This window comes from Cavia porcellus, unplaced genomic scaffold (assembly GCF_034190915.1).
Source record: "Cavia porcellus strain 051 isolate PalLab524CR breed Dunkin Hartley unplaced genomic scaffold, mCavPor4.1 scaffold_16, whole genome shotgun sequence".
Lineage (NCBI taxonomy): Eukaryota > Metazoa > Chordata > Mammalia > Rodentia > Caviidae > Cavia > Cavia porcellus.
Window position 1 is genome coordinate 41,204,745 of NW_026947499.1, and position 12,442 is coordinate 41,217,186.

The following is a 12,442-nucleotide window of genomic DNA, read 5'->3' on the forward strand; positions in this document are numbered from 1 at the left end:
ATTACTCCCATACCTTCCAGAGGGGGAGACGGAAAATAAACTCATGATTGGGGTTGCCAGGAAGCTGGTGAGAAGATTAAGATGATTTGTTAACTGATGAGTGAATCATCAAAATGTGGTCTGTCCATACAAAACAATAGCATTCAGCCATAAAAGAGAATAAAGTTCTAAGCAAGTTAGAGCAGGGAGGAACCTCAGCGACATTGTGCTCAGTGAAGGAAGCAGACACAAAGCAGCATTTTTCATGGGATTTCATTTGCATGAAATGCCCAGAATAGGAAAATCTAGAGCCAAAGAACAGATTACTGGTTTCCCAGGCCTGCGGTATGGCAGGAAGAGAGTATTGTTAGGGAGAGATGGGAAGCCATTGCTAATGAATATAGGACTTTTTGCAGAGGGGATAAAAAATGTTTTCAAATTGATTGTGGTGATGATTGGAGAACTCCAAAATGCTAAAAACCATTGAGGCTGGAGATGTACATGAGGTGTTTGGCTCAATCCCCAGCACTGAAAAACAATTAACAAATGAGTAAATTAATTTAAAAAACTTTTTTTTTTTTTTGGTACCAGGGATTGAACTCATGACCTTGTGCTTGCTGGGCAGGTACTTAACACTGCTGAGCTAAGTCCCTGGCCTAAGTTGTATATTTTTAAGTGGATGAGTTTTATGCTATATGAGTCATATTTCAACAAATGAGTTTTAAAAATAGTTTAAGGTGGTGATTTTGTTCTCAGTATGGTGAATAGGACTTCACAGCAGGATTTTTTTCACTTGGCACCGCAAGCCTTTTGAACAGCTAGCTACCCCATTGCTGGGAGGATGCCCTGCGCCTTGTAAGATATTCAGTAGCACCCACTAGGTGGCCTCCACCACTAGATGCCAGGAGCTTCCCTTCCTCAGTCATGTTCACCAAAAATGTCTCCAGATTTAGCCCTTTAAGGCCAAATCACTGCCCAGCAGTCACAGCTCCGCCCAGGCCTGATGAGGGACAGCTGGATAGGTCAGGATGCTGAAGGAGTTCTCCTGGAAGGGAGCTAGACAGGTAGAATATGAGCTCTGATCCTGGGAAAGAAACGAGGACAGGTAAATGGCAGATCTGACTGAAATTTTGGAAAAATAAAGGATCTGTGTGGACGTGACAGTCACAGAGGTGAGACATAATGAAGCACTTTCTTCTAGAAAGAACAAAGTTATCCAGGGAAGGAAATGAACTCAGTCCTCTACTGGGATCTGCAGTGAACAGTCATAATAATGTCAACACTGGTTACTGGTGACTCCTTTCAGGGGAAGGGGCGGAGGTAACATGAAGAGTCCTGTCATAGCAGGAGACCAGTAGATACTATCTAAAAGATTCCATCAAAAATAGAAGTCTGCACAACTTTTATAGAAATATGAGAGGAACTTTCTGGAGAAACAACCAAAGTTAAAAACTGCCTTCTCTGGAAGGAGGAAGACAGGATGAGAGCTTCTATTTTTTATTGTCGACTGGTCTATCTGTATACATTATTTTGATAAAATATTTTTTAAACTATTAAAAAATGAAGCTTGTTAAATAGCTTACTAAAGAAAACTTTCCAGCTATGCATAGTGGTGTGCATTTTAATTCAGGCTACTTGGAGGGTGAGGCAAGAGTGTCAAAACTTCAAGTCCAGCCTTGAGCAGCTGAGTGAGACCCTGTCTCAAATAAAAAATGTGAAGGGCTGGGGATGTAGCTCAGTGGTGGCGAGTCCCTGGCTTCAGTCCTCAGGACCAGAGAGAGAGAGAGAGAGAGAGAGAGAGAGAGAGAGAGAGAGAGAATATGAATCTGTAGTATTTAGGAAGTAAAGAAAAAATGTGAACCATTGTGAGTATTCTGGGGTCTCAGGTGGTGGGGGATTCATAGATGTTATTATACTCTTAAGCTTCACAACATACACGTCAAGTGGATATTTACCTAGTATGTTATTAAAGTATAATAAAGAATACTTAAGTTATGTAAAAGAAACAATCAATTCTGCATTTTACTTATGTTTTGAAGTACGCATGTTTAGATGGATTTATAATGCCTCCGTCAGAGGTTGGCTCTAGGGAGAGATAGAAATATGCAGAAACAGATGGTAGGTTCCTATGTTCCAAAATGTTAATAACAGATTTCTGTTACTTGTACACATGATAGGAATTTTGGATTTCTGTTTATTTTCATTATCTTTTAAAATCTTGTGTCTTCCGAAATGACCATCTATTCCTCAAATAATAATAGTGCAGACATGGTGTCTTACCCTAACTGGATTGTGGTTTGCCACAGCGGCTGCTTGGGGATAGTAAAAGTGTGTACCAGTCCTTCTGATTCTGCCCTGTGGGTTATGAGACTGACTCTACCCAGGAACAAGAGTATGTGTCCTTGCTGTGTCCCACATATGGTCAGGCTCATGGGGTGGGTGGACATGGCTGCTGAGTGAAGCCTGCTTTTGTCTTCTGAGCTCGGCCAGAGCATTTTAATTGGTGAGGATTTATGGCTCCATTAATACTGCTTATCTAGAAGCCTGGAGAGCCAGGGGATTTTGCCACACTGCCCAGCAACTTCTTTTGTACAGTGGCTTACTTTAAGAGTTTAGCTGTGTTTTTCTTTGTCTACCCCCTTAGTTTAGCACTGTGGTTGTAGGATTACTTACGTCAAGGTCCTCAGGGGGAGAAGGGTCCTAGGAACCCCGAGAATGGGTTGCAGTAAGGCTGTTCACTTTGCCCTTGTGTATCTCCCAGGACAGGCAGGATGGTGTCTTGAGACTCATTCAGATACTGCTGTGTGACTAAAGTGCCCCCAGCGATCTGAGTCTCAGGCCTCTGGTTTTAGTCTCAAAACCCATGCGTTTTGGCTTCCAGCCTGAGGTGGCTGTTTCTCTTGGCAGGCATCGGAATCGGGGGAAACTGAGTGACCTAGTAGCTGAGCACCTAGACCACCTACACTATCTTAATGACATCCTGATCATCAACTGTGAGTTCCTCAATGATGTGCTCACAGACCATTTACTCAACAGGCTCTTCCTGCCGCTCTATGTGTACTCCCTGGAGAACCCAGACAAGGTGGGTCTGCCCCTGGCCCACTGTCCCTATAGGCTGTCTTCCAGTGGGGAATGCAGTGGCTGCAACTAGGCCTGAGCTTTGCAGGGACCACCGCTTTGTTTGAGGCAGAGGCTTTTCAGAGCACACCAGTTTTCTCTTCCTTTCCTTCTATAGAAAAGGAATTAACTGTCAGAGCAAATGAGAAAAAGTCAGATTACTGACACCAGGAAAAAACAGGAAACCCCTGCAAATTCAGGCAGTTTGTTTCCGTGCATCTTCCCTGAGGTGTTCTCATCCCATAACTTTTTATGAGTTACTAGAGCTTATTGATTTGGAGGAGATCCAGATGGCAGCAGAACTTGTATGCACTAAACAGGAAGGAATGGAGCACACTTAGAGAATGACCAGGGAGCACACTGAGACTGTGACTGTCCTCAGGTCACTGGCCTCAGTCTCCAGTGGGGATAGGGATGGGTCCTTAGGTACCCTTTCCTAGGGATTCTGAGTCACCAGATCTGGGGTGGGACCAGTAGTTTATCGCCAGGTGACTCTGGACACTGATTCTGGGTTCCCCTCATGAGAAACTGTTTCCAAGCCGGGAGGCCGCTGTCCTTCCTTCCAGAGTTAAGGGGGCTGGCAACGCAGAGCATTAGAAGGAGGCGGGACAGCCAGCTGATTCCCCTGCGGGGGACCTCCTCAGATGTGTCCCAGGAGGATTTTGTCTCCTCTTTGGAGATGGATCATGGGGATCCTTGCCACAAATAACTAAACACAGCACAAGAAAGTTTCAGCTGTAACGAGTCCTACCAGCAGCAGTTCAGCACCGGGCTCATAACACACTTTGTTGCCTCCTTTGTTGGGAGCCACCAACAACGCCTGGGAATTGGGATCTTCAAGCTTGGAGTCAAATTTCTACCTCCCTAATTTCGTAATCCCACGACCTCAGGCAAGGCAATTAACTTCTCTGAGCTTATCTCTTTGGGTGCAAAATGAGGCTCCTGAAGATCCCTTTCTTGAAAAGAAAAATAAAACAAAAAAAAAAAAAAGGAAAAAATGGAAACTAAGCTGTTACAATTAAGGAGAGGAAGAGGGTATGAAGGGACAGTCAGGAAAGGGAAAAAAATAATCAAGTTATATCATATACTGATAAAAATTCCGTATAATGAATGTAATCGTTATGTATACCTAAAATGTACCAATAAACTTAATTTTAAAAAGAATAATAATTTAAAAAGAGATCCCTCCCTTTGAGGGCTGGTTGTGACAGGGCACTTGAAGCTCAACAGAAATAGGGAGCTTTTTCAGACCAGACTGCCCCAAACCTCCCTGTCTTTCATGTTTTGAAACCCTTCCCTAGAACAGGCCTCTGAAGCCTCTCCACTGAGGCTCCCAGCTAGAGGAACGGGCATTCCTGGTACCTTCAGGAGGAAACACCTTTTGCGGGTCAGCCACAAGTCCAGGACTAGTGGTAAAGGATGTTGCAGGTGGAAGCCATGGCCTGGCAAACAGTCCTCAGTGGGATTAGGCTGCACCTGTCTTCTACAGAGTAAACTGCCTGGCACCGTGAAGGGGCCTTTGGATCAGCAGGAAGTCAGGGACCACGGTGCTTCGTTTTCAAACAGTTGACTTTTGGTGTTGTGTATTTTCTGTGGCTCCCTTCTGTGAACTGAATCCCCTTCTGCCTCTCTTTCCTCATCCTTCACCAGGGAGGAGAACGACCGAAAATCAGCCTGCCAGTGTCACTCTATCTTCTGTCCCAGGTATGTTTGCTCTTTCTCCAGCATCGTTGGCACATATGATGTCCTGTGGGGTGCTGCTGCCTTTCACAGAACTCCTGGGCTGCATATTTTCTGTGTCCTCCATCTTGAAATAAAATCAGGATCTAAAGAAAGGGCCATTCTTTTCTAGTCACCGCACAGAGGTGGTTCATAGTAAGGGACAGAAATTTTAAAAGAAATGAAAAAATAAATCAAAGCTGGCCTTGTGTAATTGATTTTTATGTGGGGCCTGAGGTTTCCTAAACAACCAAGGAGTGCTCTTAAATACCTTGGAAATGTGGGCGGCATGGTTTTCATTGATAGTTTTTTAAATAAGCACCAAGCTGCTGGCTCAGGGGCGCATACACAAAGCAACCTTGGTTTGACAAACTTCCTGTAATGAAGCTATTTTTAAAGGATTTTGTTGTGGTCCTAATTCCCAGACTACCTTCTGAAAGATGTCTTATAGCAGCCTCTGATCTCAAATTTGTGTCTCAAGCCAGTTTGTCTGCCTCACCTCCTTAAACAACTGTGTTTCCTTCTTGTAATTATGTAATATTTACAAGAAGGGAAAAACTCCATGGTGATTCAGTTACATAACTTTAAAAATATTTTTATTACTAGCAGTCCAGACTCACAGGCCATCTCATTAGCCTGTCAAGTAGTCAAACTTTTAACCAGAGCTCTGTTCTCACTTTTGTGAGACACCAGTATTTGTTTGCTTTGACGAAAGTCTGTCCTAACTGGGTCTCTTGTCACTTCAAGTTTGGGGTGAGGCTGGCTCCCATTGGCCTGAGAAGAGAGACTCAGCCACTGGCTCCTGCAATGGGTAGACTGATGGGGACCTGGCAGTGGCTTGATCACTGCTTACATCCCATAGCCTTGTTCTTGAGGCTGTGTTTGCTCAGACCTTTGCATAGTGCCCAGTCTGTCTGAATGCCCTTCTGTGTGACAGAAGTTGCCACAACCTCAGCCTCCCCTGGAAGCTTTTCCTGCACTTCACTACAGATCCACCAGCATCTCCTGCTAGGGATTCTGGGAGCCTAGTGGGACCCAAGCAGGCCAGTTGCACGGCTACAGGAGTCCTATGGAAACCCTTGCTGGGACCTCTCAGCTACTGAAGCAGGTTGTCATACCTGAGAGCTGATCATTTAGTGGGGAGGCTTTCGCCCTTTTTCTGAGAGTACTCCCTGTTTCCTTAGTGTAGAACCAGTAGTGCAACTACATAATTCATTGGTACCTTGGTTCACAAACTTGCTTCTTTGTACTATTCTGATCACAAACCAAATTGGATGAGAACTGAATCAAATTTCCTTATAAGGTCAACATTAAACCCAACCATTGAATTTGATTCAGTTCTTGTCCAACTCAGTTTGCAGTCAAAATCATAGAAAGAATCAAGTTCATGAATCAAGGTACCACTTTATTTGTTTTGATATCTCAAAAAAAAGCATAACTTGTAATTGATGTTCCTCAAATTTAGATCACTTGAAAGGATCTCTTTTAATAAAAAATCTCAAGCCCTTGTATTTTCATTTAGCTTAATCATAATGAAGCCTAAATGTGTGAAAGCTCAAACTCAGATGTAAATCCCATGTCCTTAAATAAGCACCTTCATCACTATAAAATAAATGTGTTCTTAGGAGTTATTCTATGAGCATGGCTACAAAACCATGAAAACTTACATTGATGGTATTAATTAGTGTGACAGATAATGCTGTCCCCTGAAACTAAACTGTTCTCACACTCAATGAGCGTGTGGTGTGGACAGCCGTGCCCATCTCTTAAGTCTGGCCGTGCTGCTTCCATGTCCCCCTGCCCTCCCCGTTCCTGTGATCAGCCAGGGAAATGAGCACCGTGAGCACACACGCATGCCTTGTTGGCCTGTGTCCAGATCTCCTTGTCCGTGTTCCCTGAGCGTAGACTGAAAAAAAAATCACATTTACACCAGACACATAATAAGTAATTGTGGAGTAAGTGAACTCAGTGATTAAGATTTGTTTTGTGATCCAATGGTAGCAGTAATTTGGCCATGTTGAAGGTGAGGAAATGGTCATCATTGACATCATCATTGCTAACTTTTGTACCTGCCAAACTCTGTGTATGGGGTCAACTCATTTGATCATACTGAATTATGTCTGTTTGAGTAAGGAACTCTCTGATATTTCAAAAACAGGTGTGCTTGTTTGTTTGTTTGTTTTTAAAGATAAGTAATGTGTTTAGGTATTCTACCGATACCTTTAACTTTATTTGAATTGTATTTATTTGAATAATATATCGTATTCAAACAGTATAAAATATAACATGTAAAGAGAAAAATCGTCCTCTTCTCCTTGCCCCATGGGCGTCCAGTCTTACTTCCCAGGAATAACCAGTGTTTGTTTCTGCCTTTACTTTTTTTTTTTTTTTTTTTTTTTACAATTTTTTTAAATAAAGTTTTTTAGGTTAAAAAGTTCAGCAATGCAAACATCATGCTTTGTTATTTTTTAAAGTTCAGTCTACTGATTTCTACCCCAAACACCACAACAGTTGCAGGGATTTTTGTTTTGTTTTGTTTTGTTTTGTTTTAAATAAGCTAATCAAAAAATACAGTGGACATTTAAACATTGTTTTTAAAAATTTATTAGTAAAAGATGTATTGACGTTAATTCTCAAAACATTGCACCTCATTTTGAACTCACTTATCTCATTGTGCTTGCCACTTTCTGAAGCGGTTCTGGAAGTTGTTTTTTCATGAGAGTCTGATAGCATTATTATGGCTGTTTTGATGTCCTGAGTTGATTCAGCACTTTGACCTTTCATGGTCATTTTGAGTTTAGGGAAGAACTAAAAGTCACACAGTGCCAGATCTGATGATGACGATGGATGAAGACCTGCCATCATGCTTTATAAAAAGGCATAAGCCTCATAAGAGGCTGCCTTTCTGTTGGAAGGTGCTTGATAATAATATTCACCGTATTTCTTGATCATATCTCATAAAGACACGAAAGGGGACTTCCAGAACTGCTTAGAAAGTGGCAAGAATGATGACGACAAACGTATTCAGAGCAAGAGGGAGTACTTTGAGGAGAATTAATGACAGTGTGTCTTTTATTGTAATAAAAAATTTTAATATAAACACCATATTTTTTTTTTAAAATCAGTCTTTGTATGTTCTTCCAGAGATGTTCACTGCCAGGGTTCTTCACTGAGAGTGATTTTGCACCCCAGGCAGTATCTGGTGTGTTCTGGGGATGTTTTTAATTGCCATGACATTGGAAGGGTACTGCTGGCATCTAGTGGGTAGAAGTCAGGGCTACTGCTAAATGTCCTTTGGTGCACAGGATTGCTCCCACAACAAGGATTAGGCTCAAAGTGTCCATAATGCCAAGTTTGAGAAGCTCTGCTCTGTGCACATATAAATGAACAAATACAACTATGCATACATATATTCTTTGATCGGAATAATAGATACAGGATACACTGTGGTACTCCTTGTTGCCTTTACCTTTTAAACCAAGATAGCAGGTGTGTCTGGATCAGCAGGTGGTTTTGAATACTCTGATACCCAAAGCTGTTACTCTGAACATTAGGCAACAGGGTGGGGTAGCAGGGACCTCTTACACAGCCCAAAGCCTGCTGTTTTGCATTCTGGCATGACCAGATCTGCCTCAGGATCATGTGGCTTTTCCCCAGTTTGTACACTTACAGATACTGCCATGTGGTCACAGTGTGCTAAAACTCACCTTGGGATGTAGAGCACATTCTAGTGATGGAATCTCTGTGAGGCTGTCCCCTTGCCAAGTGCTTGACTGGAACAATACCTGCCAGCTCCTTCTTCTGATAGAACTATGGTATTAGGACAGCGTGTTCTAACTTAGCATAATCAAATTTGACACTAACGTGCCTGTGAGAAAAAAGGAGTGTGTTTGTTTGGCTATATCTTTCTATGTTGTTCCACTTTGGCTAGATTTGGCATTGCCAGCCATGAGGGACAGTCTCACTTTAAAGTGTTTCCTACTGAAGGAGAGCAGCCAACCCAACAGGCAATAGTCTGGAGGAGAGGCCAGTCTTGGAAGAGATTTTTCCTGGACATCACCCATTCTTTGGAGTTTTTGTGGCCCAGCCTGGTTGTTTCTGATCAAGGAAAGGAGACATTGAAAAACTGCACTCTTTACTACATGTTTCATTTCTGCTTTTCCACCAGGTCTTCCTCATTATCCATCATGCCCCACTGGTGAACTCATTAGCTGAAGTCATTCTGAACGGCGATCTGTCTGAGATGTACGCTAAGACTGAACAGGATGTTCAAAGGAGTTCTGTAAGTCGCTAGCTTTGGGACTGTTTTTCAGCCTCAGTAAGAAGCCTTTCCTTGTTGTGTTATTCTGTAAGTCTGTAAAATCAGAAACCAACATTCTGTTTATACAGCAGAGATGATGAGGCATAAGGCAGTCTGGCGTTCAGGAGACTTAGTCAGAGCCTGGAAATGCATACCCAGGAAAGCCTTGGGTCAGGTATGAATGGTGGATTTGATTGATTATGGTTATTGAGGATGAATGATACAAATCTGGGCTTCAGATTCGGTTTTTGTGAGCCATTGTCATAGGAGGGATGAGAAGTGAGAGAATGTCCTAAAGCACAGATTGGGCAGTGACCATCTATGAGTGATACCAGCCCTGGGACAGAGCAGTAGGAAGTTCTGGAGACTGTGGCGAGAGCGGGACCTCCTTTGTGTGCATCTGTTGTTCAGCTGTTCTGCAGAAATATGGATGTGATGTTGCCAGGTTTTCTCATGTTTCCAGAGAAGCTAGAGATCTCCATTTTTATGTAAAATCTTTCAAGCTTCAAATTATCAACAAACTGTATGTATAAGCTAAACTGAATGTGTTTGCGATCTTTGCGATCTCAGATTTGCAGGGATGCTAGTCATCAATACCTGATGACTAGCACTGTAATTTTTTCCAAGACCTTCCAGTATGTCCCCTGTGTTTCTTTGCTGTCACCCCTCCTGCTGTACTGGTCCATGTCACTTTTCTCTCACCTGCCTTGTATTTTTGCCTCTGTACCTATGCCCTTATACCCTCAGCCTGGAAGGCCCTCGCACCTACTTCCCTCAGCAAACACCCTTTCTAAGCTCCTTATGGCAAGCATTATGTCTGTCACCAACATGGTGCTGCAACATGGGCTTGGTATTCATGTCTGAGATGAGCACAGAATGTCTTGTACAATGAGCTGTTTCCTAAGAACTGGCTGTCTCTGCAGCCAGGTGCTCAGCAGGCAGAAGCTGAGGGTTAAAGAGCCAGGCTGACCCCAGGGCAGTACCTGTGTTGCCATACCTGGACATGTGGGTAGAGTGCAGTCCTACAGATGAAAAGCCATCACTTCAGAGAGTACAATTACAGGAAGCCCCTGCCTTTCTGGTTTTTCTGGTGTACAGTGGTCTGGCCAGGCCATTTTGGTTTCGTTTGGTTTTGTCTTGTTTTGCTTTGTTTTGTTAACTCAAGGGAACACTAGGGCCTCTGGAAAGGTCCCCAGAAACTTTCTCTCTGTTGTGATGGCAGCATCAGTTTAGCCAGATTGGGACTTTTCCATGGCCTTTCCCATTCTTAATTCTTTCAACACAAGTTTATTAAGCCCTTTTGCCATGATGGTCATTCTGTGGATAGATCAAATCCTAAATGGCTCTTGTTGCATTGGAGTTTATATTCCCATAGAAGAGACAGATGTGGGTAAGTATCCAGATAAATATCCTATGTCAAGTTGTTTAAGCGCTCTGAAGGGAAAAAGTGTTTGTAAGAGAGTTTAACATGGAGATTAAATGACGTGTGCGAAATAGAAAAGATGCCTCGCTATGGTCTAGCTCATGATATCATCTGGTCTGAAAAATGTACAGGTACCTTGGTATCTATGAAGCCAGAGGTATTTCTGTGAAACTTCTTAAGCTAGCTTTTGTTAAGTGCAAGTGACAGATGCCAAGTCAGCAGAATCAGAGGGCCTTCAGTCAGAGCTGCCAAGTACCCCACCAGCAAAGTGACCTTGGGCAAGTTGTTTTACCTTACTTAGGAAACCAGGAAAGCAAGCCCTGAAAGCTGTGGGTGAAGGTGGAGAACATATATTCCAAGTGCCCAACAGATGCAACCTGGCTCGTAGACCTGCATGGTTTGGTGTTCTCTATGTTTAGAAAAAAAAAAAATTTGTAAGTTACTAATGTTAAAATTCATAAAGTTTCACATAATACTTTTGATTTCTAGAATCTATTGAATAGCCAGAGAATCTGGTCTCCATTATGCACAAATTTCTGCAGGAATCTTTGCAAAGCCTGCCTCATCTAATGAGACATATGTTTGTATAAAATTGCCTTGTCCCCACCCAGCCGACTGCTAATTGATACTCCATTTACATTAGTAACACATTTAAGGTGTATTGGGTCCCTATGTTACTGCACATCCTCAGTATAGCTTCTAAGGCCTCTTCACAGAATGTCTTCCCGTGGCAGTGCTGCAGCTAGACTTAGTGTCATAAGAGATGAGCTCAGAGGACTTTGGGCATCTGGGGCTCTCAACGTTGTTTAAATGGTGTTAATACCTAATCTGAGACCTACCCTCAGCAAAATTTTAAGTGCATAATATATTATCATTCCCTGTAGACCCGTATTGTCCAGCCAATCTCTGGAACTCATTCATCTTGAAGTTCAGGATACTGTCCATGTGCCACAGAGCTATCTTTGTAGCCGAAACTTTATACCCATTGAGCAACTCCCCATACCTCTCCTTATTCCCTGCAATCACCATTGTCCTCTCAGCTTGTTAGATGACTTTAGATGCCTCATATAAATGGAATCATGTAGTATTTATTCTTCTATCACTAGCTTATTTCATTTTGTAGAATATCTTCAGCGTTCATGTTGTTACATATGTCAGAATTTCCTTTTTTTAAAAGGCTGAATAATATTGCATTATATGTATATACCCATTTTCTTTATCCATCCGTTGATCTGCAGTTCTTTTGTTTTAAAAAAGAAAAACAGAAAAAAGGATAGAAATGATACAGAATTTCAAAAAATAGTAGGAAACTAATACTAATTAATATATTACATATTGTTATCTTAGAAGTAGTTGTTCAGATTTCAAGATTTAGGCATGAAAAAAATGACCAAACAATCAAACAATGATTGCACAAACTTTTTTGGGTGAACTAACAGAGATTAGTATTATAGCTGTGTATCTTGTGTGTGTGTGTGTGTGTGTATAATATATATATATATATATATATATATATGCATGTATATGTGTATACCTATATACATATAATATTTTCCTTTCCTCCTTCTCTTTTCCCCTATCCTAGTTGCTCTTTCCTTTTCATTATCAAAATTTCATTATCAAAATATGTATGGTACGTTTTGGATCTTACTACTCTTCAAGTTTTTAAAAAAATTTTATGCTAGGGAGACAATAGAAATTTACAAATGTGAGTTTAATTTATTTCAATTATGAGTATAGTCTCAAGTTGCCTCCATTTACTGATAAACCCTCAAGATTATCCTTATTTATAGCTGAGTAATATTCCATTATATAAAAACACCACATCTTTTTTATCCATTCTGTGATTGATTTAGGTTTTTTCCAAGATTTAGTTATTACAAATTGTGTGCTGCTGTAAACAT

General features: G+C 41.7%; 1 protein-coding gene across 3 annotated transcripts in view; it reads left to right on the forward strand.

Annotated features, from left to right (window-relative positions):
* Clec16a (C-type lectin domain containing 16A) overlaps positions 1–12,442 on the forward strand; it is a 216,670-nt gene that overhangs the window by 26,243 nt on the left and 177,985 nt on the right. For all 3 annotated transcript variants that reach the window (XM_005007496.4, XM_063226539.1, XM_005007494.4), the window contains exons 7-9: positions 2,887–3,061; positions 4,747–4,800; positions 8,984–9,097. In XM_005007496.4, coding sequence (XP_005007553.1) covers positions 2,887–3,061; positions 4,747–4,800; positions 8,984–9,097 — 343 coding nt within the window. The remainder of the gene's footprint in view (positions 1–2,886; positions 3,062–4,746; positions 4,801–8,983; positions 9,098–12,442) is intronic.